The following is a 15,926-nucleotide window of genomic DNA, read 5'->3' on the forward strand; positions in this document are numbered from 1 at the left end:
GCCTTGAGCAAAAAGAAGCCAGGGACAGTGCTCAGGCCCTGAGTCCAAGCCCCAAGAATGGCCAAAAAAAAGAAGGAAAAAAAGCAAGGCTGTAGGCCCTGCATTCAAACCTAGAACCACCAAAATAATACATGAATAAAAGGAGAGAAAATTTCTTGGGTTTCAGGAGGTTTGTGGTTTCTCAGTCCATGATTGGCTGCCTCTACTGCTGTGGGCTTATAGTAAAGAAGAAATGACGGCCTTCAGGCCTGGCCAAGCAGAGTTGCCCACTTACAGCATGGAAGCTATGAGGCAGAGACAGGAAAGGACCAGGGCAAGGTATATCCACTCAACATAAACTCATTCATGGGTTAATCCATTGAGAATGCTAACACTCTTATGACCAAGCCATTTCTCAATACTGCCACAAGCAGGAGACAATCCCTGAACACCTGAGCCCTTAGTGGACACTTACACCACAGAAGAGAGGCAGCCAAGTCAGAAGCGCCTTCCCCCCCCCAACATGCTGAGGGCTCCCAGGGAAGGGCATGACCAGAGAGAGGATGGTAGGCAAAGGATCTGCGGTGCCCTGTCCCAAGCTGTGACCCTCCTCAGTGGCCTTGTCCTTGCCCCCAGGTACTTTGATTCCGTGGACATCTGCAAGATACACTCAGACTGGCAGGAGGTGCGGGTGCAGGGAAGCTTCCCCAGCACAGCCAGTGGGCCTGTAGGAGTGACCGCACTCACCGTGCTGGAGCGAGCCTCGCTGGAGTTTGCGCTCTTCCAGGAGGGTAGCAGGTGGGCAGGCAGACAGGTGTTCCCCCAGGCCAGGGGCCCATGGCCATGGCCACACAAAGCCCCCCACCTCTGTCTCTGGCCCACAGGCGCTCAGACACAGTGGACAGCCACCTGCTGGACCTCTGCATCCTGGTATTCCGAGCCACCTTTGGCAGTGGCGGCCGCCTGAGCCTGGGCCGCCTCTTGGCCCACAGCAAACGCGCAGTCAAAAAGTTTGTGAACTGTGACATCATGCTGGAGCCTGGCGAGTATGCCGTAGTGTGCTGTGCCTTCAACCACTGGAGCCCTGCCCCAGCAGGGCCACCCACTGCAGCTCAGGGTAATAGCCCCAGCCAGACCTCAGGTCCCTGCCCACCTCCCCATCCTCAGAGCCCCACGACCCACCTGCAGGAGAGCTGCTGGTCCCTTCATCCACACCCTCCCACAGCCTCTAGTCCTTCGGCAGGAGTGCCCCACGCTGCCCCTGAGCCACCTGGCCACGTGCTCGCCGTGTACAGCTCCAGGCTAGTCATGGTGGAACCAGTAGAAGCACAGCCAACCACACTGGCAGATGCCATCATCCTGCTTACAGAGAGCCGGGGGGAGCGCCATGAGGTAGGTTCAGTTGCCTATAAAGTGGAGGACGGTCCCAGTCCACTGGAGGGCAGCAGGCAGACACCAGTGTTGACCAGGCCGTCTACCCTGTGCCTGTGCAGGGCCGGGAGGGCATGACCTGCTACTACCTGACGCATGGCTGGGCAGGCCTGATTGTGGTGGTGGAGAACCGGCACCCCAAGTCTTACCTGCACGTGCAGTGTGACTGCACAGACAGCTTCAATGTGGTGTCCACGCGTGGCAGCCTGCGCACCCAGGACAGCGTGCCTCCCCTGCACAGGTGGGTGCCCGACCCCGAACCAGCCCCTTGCCTCCCACCTGGTCCCAACCAGCCCTCTCCCCCAGGCAGGTTCTGGTGATACTGTCCCAGCTGGAGGGCAACGCTGGATTCTCCATCACCCACCGCCTGGCACACCGCAAGGCGGCCCAGGCCCTCCTCAGTGACTGGACAGCCTCCAGGGGCACCCACTGCCCCCCCCTCACTCCTGAGGTTGCTGGCCTACATGGGCCCCGGCCGTTGTGACCGCCACATCCTGGGATGGGCTGTGTGCATACCACCCCCTCCCCCCCTCCATGTGCACTTTATGAGGGAGACCCCAAAGGAGGATGCTTGAACCAGAATCTCAGGACCCCACCCAGGGAGCTGATATCTGCAGAGCACAGCTTCCCTGGGCCTTCCCTCCCCCCTTCCTCTCCCCTCCCTCCCCATTCCTCTTATCCCACCCTGGGCATCTCAGTTCCCTGGCCAGGCTTCCCAGCCACCAAGCAGAATACCTCGAGCCAGATGGGCTGCATGCCCTCCCCTTCCACCTTCCAGCCCTGGAGACAGCTTCAGGCATCAGAGCCAGGCTGGGCTGCCCCTCCCTGTGAGCATGGCAGCCAGGATCTCTGTTCACAGAACCAAATCGGGGCCCAAGCTAAGACCTAGCAAGAGCTGAAACTTCCCTTTGTGGGGCTCAAGGTCCATGGCTTCTTGCCTCTGTTTACCCAAGCCCAGCTCCCTGCCCTCACAAGGTGAGCGGGTTCCCTGGAGCCCTGTCACATGAGCAGCACATTCCAGGAGCAGGTACCTGATGGCCATAGGCCAACACTTGGGGACAGAAGGCCTCCTCCAGCTGCCTCTCCTGTGACACTATGCAACTCCTGGAATGCCTGCCAGGACTGAAGCCATGACCAGGTTGGGGGCTGGGGGCCAGGCCCAGCCCTGCTGCCTAGAGAGGTGCTTTGTCCTTAGCGCCTCTGACCATGGTCAAGTGGGCTAAGATTCAGTAGAGCCCTGAGCCAATCCAATCCTATGACCTTGGCCATCCACAGAGAAGGACCCCCCACCCCAGGCACAGCAGGGTCCCAAGGCACAAGCAGGCTCAGCAGCTCCCCTTGCCTATCCCAGCAAGAAGACCAGGAAGCTGAGCTGCCCACCTGCCCAGTGTCCCCCAGCTGCTTGTTGAGGCCAAAGTCCTTGTCTGCCACATGGGCACCTGAGTCCAGCTTCCTGAGCCTCCTGCCCTGCTGTCACTGTCCTGTACCCCCAGCCTGCCCACAGCCCTCCCTATGGGGGCTCGCAGTATTTTTACACCTAGAGAAACTTCCCTTTCCCCACTGGGCCCCCTTTTACTCCGAGCTGTGAATATTTTTAACACTGTAAATACAGCCAGCTCTTCGGACACAGAGACTATTTTATCAGCTGCCAGCCCCTTCCCTGTTCTGATGACTCCATGGGCGGTTTCCACTCAGGCTCCAAGGACCAAATAAAAGCATTTTGTTTTGTAGGGAGTCTCTTGTCTGTCTTCACCCCTCTAGGGCCCGTGAGAAGGTAGCTGTTGCAAGAACCAACAGGAGTCTCCCCAGTAGAGTGTGCTGTGGGGCTGCTACTACTACAGCACAGTGACCCTGTGGTCACTCTTGCCCAAGACCAGCCTCAGATAGCTGGGGGCGGGGGGGGGGGGGGCGGGGGAGGAAAGGTGTGTGCAAGCCGACCCTCTCCAGGAAGAACCAAGTGCTCAGGTCAGGCAGAGACTATGGCCAGACCCTGAAGCTAGACAGAACAGGATGTATGTGTGGCTTCTCCCTGCCTGCATTTGGGGCCCTGTCTGAACCCATCCGTCAGCAGACAGGAGCAGATGGAGCTGGAGTGTGTTGGGGGGGCAGCATGGGACCTCAGTCCCTGCTCTCACTCTGCTTCTCTTGCCTCATCCCCTCCCAGACCCGGTCCAGACTGGACCCCATTTTATGTCACAGGTAATGCTGAGCCACTTGGCCCATCTGGCTGCCAGCCCAGGCCCCTTCAGGGGCTGGAGGGTGCCCCAGGGTGGGCGGAGGCTGGGGGTGCAGGGCCAGCCACAGCATACAGTGGAGGAGGCCTGTCACAGGCCAACCCATCGAATGTGAAAGCAATTAAAGCCACCAGCAGTGTTCGCTCCAGGCGGGCCTCAGGCAGCGGGGCAGCTGCCACAACGTATCTCACCTCAGCGCCCACAGCTCCTGCCCTGCCCCTCTGCGGCTGCGCACCAGGCTGGACCTTCTCTTCTGGGGTGGGGGCTAGGTCCCTTCCCTCTGTGCATTTGGCATGAGCTGGCTCCCTCCACCCCTGGCACTAGGGCAGTTCAGATCCAGCACATATTCCCACCCCACCCCCCACCCCCGTATTCTTTTCTTTGGTCCCTCACCCCACCTCACTCAGCACCCACCTCTTTGGCCTCCACAGCCTCCAATCTCAGGATGTCCCAGACACCCAAGTTCTACCCTTTTGGGCCCACTCCCTTTGGGGCCCAACACAAAGGGGTCTGGGCAAGGGTGCACCCACAGAGGGGCTGGGGACTCACAGGCAAGCCCCAGGCTGGTGCTGGGCAGGAAGCCGGAGCTCCTCAAGTGGCCACTGAGGGCTTGATGCAGGTCCAGATGGGAGCAGCTAGCAGTGTGTAAGGAGGGTGAGGTGGCCAGGCTGGCCTGAGCCCATGGAGTTAACACATCTCTGCATCAGCAGGCTGTGTGGGGCAGCTTGGTCATCACTGGAGTGCAGCTGGGGCCTGACCCAGCTGGCAGGTGAGTGGGCCAGCCTGAGTTGGGGGGGTCCCAAAGCCCAAGTAAGCAATAGATGAGTCCTGGAATGGGAAGTGGCACAGGGTGCAGATGCCTCCCCTTTGGTTGTGTCCCACCTCTAGGGCTCCTCACAGCCTCCTAGCTGCCCACTTCCCATCTCATCTACCAAGAGTTAAAAACCTATCCCTGGCTGTCTCTGAAAAATGGCCCTGTTGACCCCATGCCCCCACAGCCCCCTCTCCTGGCCTCTCACTTGGTGCTTCCAGCTTCATCGGCCTTCCTGAGGCGGGTGGTGGCCTGTTCTCACTTGTGAGGCATCCCTGTCAGAAGTACTTAGTGTACAAATTAGCTGCAGCCCTCCTGCCTCCCTGCACACAGCTCTGGGCACTGGGATGATAGGACTGCAGCTCCTGGGCCCTCTTCTGCCTGCCTGGGGCACAGGGCCATTCAGTATGGACGCCTGGCCACTGCCCATGTCCAAGCAAGAAGGCTCAGCCTTTGCTGGCCTTTGCTGGGGTCTTCCTGGGGCCCCCATGTTGAGATTGACAGGGGTGACCACAATGATGGAGGGGGGGTTATTTCAAGGACCAGCACCTTGGATCTACAAGGTGGCAGTCCAAGTCTGGGGGACAGTGGAGGGCCTGTACCAAGGGGCCAGCTTACAGGCCCCTTCTGCCTCACCCGCCAGCCTCCTGCCACTCAGGCGGTGAAAATTATCTGTGACAGGCTCAGGAAGGCCGGCCCCGGGGGCTGCAGAGCAATGCACACAGCTTCTCTCCCCAACATATGGCTGCTGTCGGCCCCAGGCACTGTTCAACCAGTGCCAGACTCAGAAACTGGGTGGGGGCTCAACTCGCCTGAGCCTCTTATCCCACCCGCCTGGCTGGCTGCTCTCTCTGAATCAAGAGGCCTCTGCTACCATGCTTCCATGATAAGGTGCTTGCCCCCACCATAATACCTTTTGGCCTTTTCTCCATCCCAGTTACCCACTATCCTTAGGGGAAGCCCCACATCCACACCAGGCTGGCTGGTGATTGGGCATGTCCAGGAGGGACCATTCAGACAGATCCCAGGAGGATTTTCTGGGCCCGTGTATGTGGCCCCCCATGGGGGGGGCATACCTTTGCCTAGCCCTCCTGAACCCAAGCTCTCCCTGCCCACTCAGACCCAACCCTGCCACTCCATTCATGTCCTGTCTATACCTGCTATGGTTTCCTAGTGCCATGGGGTCCATAGCATATGGTATGTGCAGGATCCTGAGGCATGGCCCTGCCCCCTCCAGCCAAGCTCTGGGCCTGTCCTCCTCCCTCCAACCTGGAACCTCTGAGGCCACCTTGAATGGGCAAGGAAGCAAAGCTCCAAGGGGGTCCCTGACCTGTGGGGTCAGGATTCTTGTTTGTACTCTGAGCGCTGCCACATATCCTGTGCTGTCAGTGAAGGGTAAACAAGTATAGCCCACTGTTCTGCATGGTACTGACCACCCCAGGAGCCCCAGAGTTTCTGCCACTGCACAGACAGCCCTGCTATGGTCTTCAGGCCCTGCTTAATGTCTCCAACCCCACCCATCCCTCTGCCCACTAGGGTTGGCAGGCCAACTTAGCCCACACTTGTCCCCTGGCTGCAACACTAAGGGGATGAGACAGTGCTGAGACTGGTTCTTCGTCCAGCCTCTGAGCCCACAGTACACACAGCCCCAACACTAATGGAGTTGACAGTCCAACAGCCATGGGCAGATGGAGCAAAACAGGTTAATGGCTGAGAAGAGCCTCTGGCTGGGGGTAAGGCCTGCACCAGGAAATGACATTGGGCCTCTGTCTAGGATCCCACTGGAAATAGGAGCAACCTGAGGCTGGGCTTTCTCCACCACCATTCCTTTTATTCCGTCAATCCCGGGGCTTGAACTCAGGGCCTACATGCTGTCCCTGAGCTTCTTTTGCTCAGGGCTAGCACTCTACCACTTGAGCCACAGCTCCACTTCTGGCTTTTTTATTTTGGGGGAGTTTAGTGGAGATAAAAGTCTGATAGATTTTCCTGCCTGTGCTGGCTTTGAACTACAATCCTCAGAGCTCAGTCTCCTTAGTAGCTAGGATGACAGGCGCCCAGCTTCTCCACTCCTGAGAGGACAGCTCAGTGGCTCAGAGAGCATGAGCTGGGGTCCCATAGCAGGATAGAAGGCCAAGCACCACAGACCTGGGGTCCCATCATTGGTCACCAAGGTCACCCTGTGTGTGAAGAGGGCAGGCCCCAGTGGCAAGAAGGGACGAATGATAGTGAGGGACTGGATATGCCTGGGAGCCCCTCAGGCTACACGAAGACTGTCACCTGGGATGGGCTCACCAGACCCCTCAGGCAAGTCTAGGTAGGGCCCGCTCAGCCCCACCCTGTGCATACCCCTCCTAGAATCACCAAATGTGACCAGGTCATGTCTCCTGGGTCCTTCTTGGGCACTGCCTCTTCCTTCCCGTCACCCAACCTTTTGCAAAGGCCCATCGGTTGTGAGGGTGAGTGGCCCCCAGCTCCTCCTGCTTTTCCCACGTGAGATACTGTGAAGTCCTGGCCTTTTCCTCTTTTCTGTGTCTCCACAGAGGTGGCCTGGGGCAGCAACCCTCCAGCTTCTGGCTATAGACCCCATACCTGAAACACTATATCATACATCTCTAGGTGTCTTCCTCTAACCACGAGCTCCTTACTCACCCAAGGTGTCTTTGAGTTTACATTGTGCATGTTGAGATGAGGGCTTCCTTAGAACCAGGGCTTCTCTGGTGTTTTTGTTTTTGTTTTTCCTGGCCATACAGCTTGGACTCTGGGCCTGGGCACTGTTCCCTGAGCTCTTCAGCTCAAGGCTAGCACTCTACCACTTGAGGCACAGCACCACTTCCTAGGGTTTCTCTGAATGATGGCTATGGTCTTGGGTCTGCCCATCCCCTGTGCTCTCAGATCTAGGATTTCCCAGACTCTTGTGGAGGAGCTAGGGGGAGGGGGATACAGCTGTCCTGAGGCTCAGAAGCCAAAGGCCTAGAGTCTCCAAATCCTATTGTCTCGGGGTAACCTGGGCCCCCAGCTGCTTTGCCAAGAGCCCAGGAAGAGGGCCCTATCGCCTGGTCCCAGTGTTTCATGGGGCTGTTGGCGTGATAGTCGCCCAAGCTGTCTCCCAGCCCTGGGCAGGCTGAATGGTCAGCTGGTCAGCCAGGCCTGGCCAGGCAGGCAGAGAGGAAGCTGGCATGGTGTGAGGACACAGCATACCTCACAAGCCCTGGCTCCACTTGTGGACGATTCCCAGGTTAGAGTGGGATTTTCTGCCAGGGAAAGTGACACTGGAGCAGGAGAGCTAGAACCATGGGACTGTGCCACCACCACCCCAGTAGCCCCTGGGTACAGATAAGGAGACCAGTCTGCCTTTTTCAGGGCCAAAGAAGTGCTGGGCTTTGTGCTCAGTGCTCCCCCTGGCCGCCCTAGCTGAAGCCTGAAATCAAAAGTCACTAGAGGGTCCTCCCTTATTTTACAACACTGCTTCCCACCTGCACTGGGGGGCCCCCTCTCCCAGGCCTGGAGCTGAGCCCACAGGGAGTCTCCAAGGTCAGGTGGTCCTCAGTGCCTCCTCTGATTGTGCAGACCCTAAGTCTGAAATGCCACATGATACATCTCTGGGTTAAAGTGTTGTCCCTTAATCACAGGCCAGTGCTCAGAAGAGACCATTGTCTGGCCCTGCCCCATAAGGCCTGTGTCCACCTCTGGGACTGACCTAACTGGTCAGGTGAATTTCCTCCACACCTGGCTGAGAAAGTGGGGCCTGAGACTTAAGTGTTGGCCATGAGGGGCTGATGGAAGGAGGCTGTGGGGTCTATGGTGTGCCTGGGGACCTAAACCCTTCAGGGCCATCTCATCACCCTGTTTGTCCCCCAAGATGGGCACCGAAACTCTTCAAAAAGTGGGCAGAGGGGGCTGGGAATATGGCCTAGTGGCAAGAGTGCTTGTCTCGTATACATGAAGCCCTGGGTTCGATTCCTCAGCACCATATATATAGAAAAGGCCAGAAGTGATACTGTGGCTCAAGTGCCAGAGTGCTAGCCTTGAGCAAAAAGAAGCCAGGGACAGTGCTGAGTTCAAGGCCCAGGACTGGCAAAAAAAAAAAAAAAAAAAGTGGGCAAAGGTATGGGTGGGGACTGTGGTCCTGAGACACTTCTGGGGAGAGTGGGGCCCACGTGGGTATGACACCGGGATGCAGGGGGTCCCCATGGGGGTGTGACACCTGGATGGGGGAGGCATGGGTGTATGACACAGGGACAGGTGTGGCAGGGGTGTGACACGGGGATGGGGCATTGTGGGGATGTAACACGGGGCCGGAGGGAGCGGGGAGTGTGACACAGGGATGGGGGCCGCGGGGGTGTAACATGGGGATGGGGGCATGGGGGGTGTGACACGGGGATGGGGGGTACGGGGTGTGACATGGGAATGAGGGAGCATGGGGGTGTGACACAGGGACGGGGTCATGGGGTGTGACACGGGGATGGGGTGTCGCAGGGGTTGACACGGGGATGGGGTCGTGGTGATGGGAGTTGTGGGGGGGTGACACGGGGGTGGGGGGCTGCGCCGGTGTGACACAGGGATGGGAGTGCGGGGGTGTGACAAGGGGATGGGGCGTCGCAGGGACTGACACGGAGATAGGGGTCGTGGGGGTGACATGGGGACGGAGGCTGGGGGGGGTGACAGGAGATGGGGGTCGTGGGGGGGTGACACGAGGATGGGAGGGCTGCGGGGTGGAGGAACCACACAGGCGCCCGTGGGTGGGAGGAGCAGTGAGAACGCGGGGCACCGGACTCCCAGCCGCGGCCCGGCTCGGCCCCTCCCGCCGGCGCCCGCGGCCCGGTCTTGGGCGCGCCCCGAGGCCCCGGGCTCGGCCCTGGTGGGCCAGGGCGCTGACGGATGCGCGCGGACGGCGTGCGGCTCTGCAGGGGCCCAGGAGACGCAAACTTCGCGCACCCCGGCGGCAGCCCGCGGGCGCCGGGCGGGGCCGCGCAGGGAGCCCCTCACTCCGAGCACCTGCGCTCCGCGGGCGGCGGCTGGCGGCATCTCCAGCCCGGCGCCTGGCAGCAACCGTCCCAGCGCGTCGGGGAAGCGCGGGAGGCGGCGGGAGGCGACCCCGGCGTCCCGGCTGGGTCGGAGGTCGCGGCGCCCCAGAGCCCGGAGCCCGCGCCGTGGCGCACGCGCGCCTCGCCGTCGACTTCGGTGGGCGCCCGCGAGTCGGCGTCGGGGAACGCGGGCGGCGGCTGGGAGAGGGGCCGCGCGCGCCACCGGTCCCGCGCGCCGCGTCCCCGACTCAGTTTCCCTGGTGGGCTCGGCAGGAAGTTCGCCCCTCCGCGCAGTCGGGCGCAGATTTGGCGGGCGCCGCGGGCTCGGCTCGGCAGACGCGGTAAGGACGAGAGGCGCTTCCTGCAAAGTTGGGGACCGTGCGGAAAGGGCGAGGCCGGGCCCCCTCAGCTCGGGGTTGGGAAGGGCGCTGGGAACCGAGCTGCTGCCCGTCAGTGTGGCGGGACAGGGCGGCGGGACCGGACAGCGGGGCGGCGGGGCAGCGGGGCGGCGGGATGGGAGGACGCGGTCCTGTCCTTCGGAGGCTATCCAGACACCGGACACCGGGTGGCCAGGACTCCCGGCGCGCTTCCAGCCACCGGTCCTCGTCCTCCGCAGCCCGGGGCACGCACCGGGGCGCTCACCGAGGCACCTTTGTGTCGCGTGGCCGGTGTGGGGCCGCTTTGCCTCTGTGTGCGCGGTGCAGAGTAGGTGCCCGGGGCTTCCTGGGGCCAGCGGCAGCAGAGATGGCTTCCAGACAAGCACCCCTGGCCGGGTGCTTGGTCTGCAGGGGGAGCACAGGAAGAGCCCCCTCCCTGAGAGTCTAGGGCCTGAAGCAGCCCCCAGACCCGGCATGGAGGTGGAGGGGGCGGCACTACTTAGCACAGCTGTGTGGCTCCCAGGGCCGGGTGATCAATGGCCCCGGCACAGCCGCCTCTGTCGCCTGAGCACGCTTGCCTATCTGTCATTACACCCTGTGGTGGGGCCGGGCCAGCAGGGAGAAGGGGCTAAGCTGTGCCCCAAGTCCAAACTGGCACTGGCACTGCAGCCCTCTGGGAACCCCAGGGCCTACCGGGCTGTCATTTGCTCACATCACCTCCCAGCCTGGCTTGGCCTTGTGGGCTTTGGAGCAGGCAGCACAGTCCACCCCTCAGCCACTCTCTTCAACAGGGTGTCTTGCCCTGCTCTACCCGTGAAGTGATGGATCCACCCATGGCTGTGTGTGTCCTTGGGTGTGTGTGTGGTATGTCTGTGCACTTGCATACAAACACTGTGGTGTGCTCATGTGAACATGCAGTTTTGTCCACTTTGAGGCAGGGGCAGGTGAGCCCTCTGCACACGGTGGCCCATTCTGTTCTCAGTGGGCTCAGCCATGCAGGGGCTGTTCCTCCAGGCACAGAGCAAGACTACTCAGGAGCCTTGTATGCTTGTGCACACATACCCAAAGCTTGTATGCAGTCACACACACATACCCCACACAGACCGAGTGATAAGGCAGTGGACAGCCCAGGTGGCAGCCCAGATGGAGTGAGGAGCAGCTTCTGAGCCAGTGTGCAAGGCATGGGGAGAAGAGGGTCTTGGCTGAGCGTGGCCACTGCAGGCTCGGTTGCTGACCTGCCTCAAGCCACCCAGATGGAGCTAGGCTGAGCAGGTGGCTGCACCACAGGGCCCTGCTGTGACGTCCATCCCCCCCAGCCTGGCTTGGCCCTGTGTGGCTGACCTCCCTCAGCCACCAGCATGCCCACCTGACACTGTACATACAGGCTCAGAGGTGTGTGTGTGTGTGTGTGTGTGTGTGTGTGTGTGTGTGTGTGTGTGTGTGTACAGAGAGCATTACCAGAAACTCAAACCTCTTGCTTTTTCACCTCAGTGGCTTTGCCTCGGCCTCCAGCAGGGGCAGGCAGCTCAGCAAGAGCAGGGTCTCTGGAGAGACACAAGACCAGTCTTTTACCAAATGTTCACCATGTAGCAGCCTGGCACAAAGTGGGGGGGGGGAGCTAAGTGGAGAAGAATTAGTCTAGAAATTGTCCTGTGGGGCCCAGCCTGGCTGATGGGCTGGGCCACTTGGTAACACACAGGACTGCCTAGAGCATACTTGCACTAAGAACTCATCTGATGTCAGGGTCAGCTCTGACCAAGTATCCTGTATTTTCCACTTGCCAGGCTGGGGCTTGAGAAGGTCAAGAATGAGGCATCTGCAGTGCAAGGCCATGGGGCATGGGGTGAAGTGTGCAGAAGTGCCCCGGGCTCTTATTCCTGGGGCCAGAGCCCTGATGCTGGGGAGTGGGGAGCAGAAGGGCCTGATGCTGACTATGGCTCCTCCTCTACAGGTGGTCATGGTGCCTGAGCCTGCCTGCTAGCAGCTGCCATGTCTCGAGAGGCAGGCTCCTGCCGTCTGGGTGCCGGGATGAGGGTGCGTTCCCGAAAGCCCAAGAAGCCGCACTACATCCCGCGGCCTTGGGGCAAGCCCTACAACTACAAGTGCTTCCAGTGCCCCTTCACATGCCTGGAGAAGTCTCACCTCTACAACCATATGAAGTATAGCCTCTGCAAGGACTCTCTCTCCCTGCTGCTGGACTCCCCGGACTGGGCATGCCGCCGGGCACCTCCCTCACCCAGGCCCCGGGCACCCACTCCTGAGGGCCCCAGGGGTCTCCCAGATCCAGACAGCCAGCCTACTGTGTCCAGCCTTGTGGCTACTGACAACTTCCCCCAGCGCCACTGTGGTGGGGACCCCAAGGCTGGGGCTGAGGGGCCCGCAGAGTCACTGCCCCCTCTGGCTAGGCATGTCCGGAAGGGTCCAGGCCTTGGTAGTGGGCTCCTGGCAGAGTCATGGAAGCCAGACCTGGGTGGCAGCCTGAGGAGCTCAGCTTCAGGGGCCATGACTTCGGCAGGACCGGAGAGCTGTGTCCCCTGCTACCCGCCCCCTGGCCTCAGAGAGTGCCCTGAGGCCCAGAGCCTCCACTTGTCCCTGCTGGGCATCAACTATCCCTTCAGCCCCAGCCTCTTCTCCTACCTGGGGCCCTCCCTAGCTACTGCTGCTCACATGCCATTCCTAGCCTCAGCCAGCTCCCTGCTGCCTCCCACTGCAGCCTTCCCAGCCCCACAGACACCTGAGCGCCCAGCCCTTGCCCCTCACCTGTTCTACCCCCTGCTGCTGGAGCACAGCCTGGGGATGCCTGCAGGCAGGGCTGCCACTTCCAAGCCCTCTGCATCCCCTAAGGGGCTCCCCAGAATGCTGGGTCCCAGGCCACTGAAGGTGCCTGTTCCCACGCTGGGGAGGTTCTGGCCCCATGACAGTCCTAGGGGCCCAGTGCAGGAAGGAGGACTGGAACCACCTGCTCCAAGAGACCCCCAAAGGAAACTGGCCCCAGGAAGCAGGCCAGAGTACCCCAAGACCTCCAGCCTGGCAAAGTTCGGGTGCCAGAGCAGGTGTGTGTCCTGGGCTGCAGGTTGAGGGTGAAGGGATTGGGAGAGGGCTAGGCAAGAGACAACTCAGTATTGAAATGGCTGACTGGGAATATGGGTTCAAGGCCACAGACCTAACATAAGAAGCCATCCTTTTAAAAAATTATTATTTATTGTTAAAGTAACGTACAGAGGGGTTACAGTTTCATATATATAAGGCAGTGAGTACATTTCTTATCCAACTTGTTACCTCCTCCCTCATTTTTCCCCCACATCCCCCTCATCCTTTTTCTTTTCCTCCAATACTGGGGTTAGAATTCAGATTCATGTGCTTTCTAGACAGGCATTCTACCACTTAAGTCTTGCCCCTAGCCCTTTTTGCTTTATGTGTGTGTGTGTGTGTGTGTGTGTGTGTGTGTGTGTGTGTGTGTGTGTGTGTGTGTGTGTTGGTCCTGGGCACTGTCCCTGAGCTTCTTTTGCTCAATGTTAACACTTTACCACTTGAGCCACAGCTTTTTGGTGGTTAATTGGGTATAAGAGGATCATGCACTTTTCTGCCCAGCCTGGCTTTGAACCCAGATCCTCAGATCTTAGCTTTCTAAGTAGTTAGGATTTCAGGTGTAAGTCACCAGTACCCAGCTTTACTTTTTTTTTTTTTTTTGGCCAGTCCTGGGGCTGCACTCAGTGCCTGAGCACTGTCCCTGGCCTCTTTTTGCTCAAGGCTAGCACTCTGCCAACTTGAGCCACAGCTCCACTTCTGGTCTTTTCTATATATGTGGTGCTGAGGAATTGAACCTAGGGCTTCATGTATATGAGGCAAGCACTCTTGCCACTAGACCATAGTCCCAGCCGCCCTTTACTTATTTTTGAGTAGGACCTCATGTTTATGCCCCCCAGCCAGCCTAGACCAAACCCTCCTGTTTATGCTTACAATTCAGCTGGGATGACAGACGGTCCACCGTTGAGGCTGGGTTTCACAAACTTTTTGCTTGGGCTGGCTTCAAACTATTTCCACTTCCCAAGTAGCTAGAGTTACAGTTGTGAGCCACCATGTCAGGCTCAGAGGGCTTCTTGTTTGTCTTTGTGGGTCTTGGTCTAGACTGGAGCATTATTCTTTTTCCCTGGGCATAGATGTCACACCGGGAAGAGGACAATGAGGCAGGGAGTGGGAGGGCAGGGCATTGAACGGGACAGTGCAACCTCCTGACCAGCTCTTATCCCCTCCCCAGCCGTCCAGCTGGTTCTTCCCTGACGCTCTGGCCTGAGGACGAGGAGACAGATGACCTGGAGGTCCCAGGTTCTCAGGTCCTCCTCCCTCAGCAGCCCCATGGCCCTGTGCTGGGAAGTCCAGGGCCTGTGAGTGAAGACCTGACCCAGGCCCTGGGCGACTATGCCAGAGTGGAGCAGTGCATGGGGCAGCTGACTCCAGCGGGAGTCTTGGCCCCCTGGCCTCTTCGGGAGCATCTGGGCAAGATCCGCCGTGAGCTGCTCACCATCCATCAGGTGCTGGAGCAGGCTGCTCGGCCTCCAGATACGCCCCTCGACCTCTCTGTGAAGCGGGTGCCCACCAAAGAACTAGAGACATCTATGGGCTGGGGACTACCTGAGCCTGGTCCTGTGTTGGTCCGGGGGACCCCAGAACCCCCCAGCATGCTGGGCCCCACAGCCACTGAGCCTTTCTCTGGCCATACCACCAAGTGTGAAGCTGATTCCAGCGTCCCACCCCCTGGCCTCCTTCTTCAGGCCCCTGAGGACACTGCTGTTCCTGGCAGTGGCTGGGGCACCCGCCTCAGGGCTGGGGCCTCCCAGACTCATCAAGATGCCCCTGGTGTGCAGAGGCCCCCAGTTGCTGATGCCTGCCTGTAGCCCCCTTAGCTCACTGTTCTTGTTCCTTGTCCTGGGCCACATGTCCCAGGTCTATCCGGTCTCTGTGTGCATGTGGATGGCTCCCTTAACCTGTGCAGAGCCTTTTGCCTCTGGATCACAGGAATAGTGAAGTCACAATTATTTATTGATCACAGTTGTGGACATTAAAATACAAGCTACCTTCACAAGCCCTGCCTGGGTCTCCTTCCATCGCATCCTTGTGCAGGCGCCTACACACTCCTGAGAAAACATCCCCAGTCTGGGCATCCTGTTAGGCAGTGGCCAGCCTCCCCACTACCCTGGCATTTCTCATGCTGACACCCTTATGGTAGACTGTGCCCTCCCTGAGAGGTATGTAGGGGGGCTACTGGGCAGGAGACCCTAGGAGGAGTAGCACGGAGGCATGTTTGTTTAGGGCACAGTGGGTGGGTGAGCAGGAACCCTGAACCTCCTCAGGCCCAAACTCACCCAGGCAGCCCTCATGTCACTTTTGCCTGTGGTTGTGAATGCCTCCTGTGTTCTGTGGCTCAGAGCTGCTCAGCGTGAGTGGCCTCCCCTGGGTCCCTGCCAGCCCCTGCAGCCACGATAGGCATCAGTGGCCTTCACAGCTCGCTGCTTCTTTCCTAGTACAGCCTGACTTGGCCTTGAGGGTAGGGGCAGGCAAGCAGGGAAGGGTGCCTGTGGCCACAGCTAATCACTTCTCTCCCTGGGGAGCCAGGCCACACCCTCCATGCCCACCAGGAATGTCCCTGAAGTGCAAGCTTTGTTTTTCCCATGTGGGCTAGGGCCAGTCTAAACTGGGCCTTCAGCTGCCCCATTAACCTCTCAGCCTGGCGATAGCATCAGGTACCCTGCTGCGAGGCGTTAAGGGCAGTCTAGGGTTGGGGTGCTGGGTCTTAGACTGGGGCTGATAGGAGCCAGCTGGGTGCCCTCTACCTGGAGCCTTTGTATGGGGGCTTCTGGGGATTGTGGGTAGTATGAGGAGGTGGTATCCTGAGTCTGAAGCAAATCTAGCACCCCAAGTACACCTGGACCCCAGGGCTGACCTAGAACCCCCAAGTATACTGGACCCTGGGCAGACCTAGAACCCCCAAGTACACCTGCACCCCAGGAAGACCTAGAACCCCAAGTATACCTGGACCCTGGGACTGACCTAGAACTCCCAAGTCCACCTG

At 59.5% G+C, this 15,926-nt stretch overlaps 2 protein-coding genes across 7 annotated transcripts in view; both read left to right on the forward strand.

Annotated features, from left to right (window-relative positions):
• Capn15 (calpain 15) overlaps positions 1-3,140 on the forward strand; it is a 26,348-nt gene extending 23,208 nt beyond the window's left edge. For 4 of the 6 annotated variants that reach the window (XM_048333021.1, XM_048333024.1, XM_048333025.1 and 1 more), the window contains 4 exons: positions 616-777; positions 864-1,371; positions 1,473-1,651; positions 1,717-3,140. In XM_048333021.1, the coding sequence (XP_048188978.1) occupies positions 616-777; positions 864-1,371; positions 1,473-1,651; positions 1,717-1,894 (1,027 nt within the window). In that variant the 3' untranslated portion in view covers positions 1,895-3,140. The remainder of the gene's footprint in view (positions 1-615; positions 778-863; positions 1,372-1,472; positions 1,652-1,716) is intronic. The other 2 variants (XM_048333026.1, XM_048333022.1) reach the window with 2 other exon arrangements.
• A 6,431-nt stretch (positions 3,141-9,571) lies between these two features.
• Positions 9,572-14,936, forward strand: Prr35 (proline rich 35). The gene is made up of 3 exons (XM_048332206.1): positions 9,572-9,820; positions 11,808-12,909; positions 14,115-14,936. Exons 2-3 carry the CDS (start codon positions 11,846-11,848, stop codon positions 14,749-14,751), a joined length of 1,701 nt encoding a protein of 566 aa, XP_048188163.1. The 5' UTR covers positions 9,572-9,820; positions 11,808-11,845; the 3' UTR covers positions 14,752-14,936.
• The last annotated feature ends 990 nt before the right edge of the window (positions 14,937-15,926 follow it).

Source organism: Perognathus longimembris, chromosome 23 (genome assembly GCF_023159225.1).
Source record: "Perognathus longimembris pacificus isolate PPM17 chromosome 23, ASM2315922v1, whole genome shotgun sequence".
NCBI classification, from domain to species: domain Eukaryota; kingdom Metazoa; phylum Chordata; class Mammalia; order Rodentia; family Heteromyidae; genus Perognathus; species Perognathus longimembris.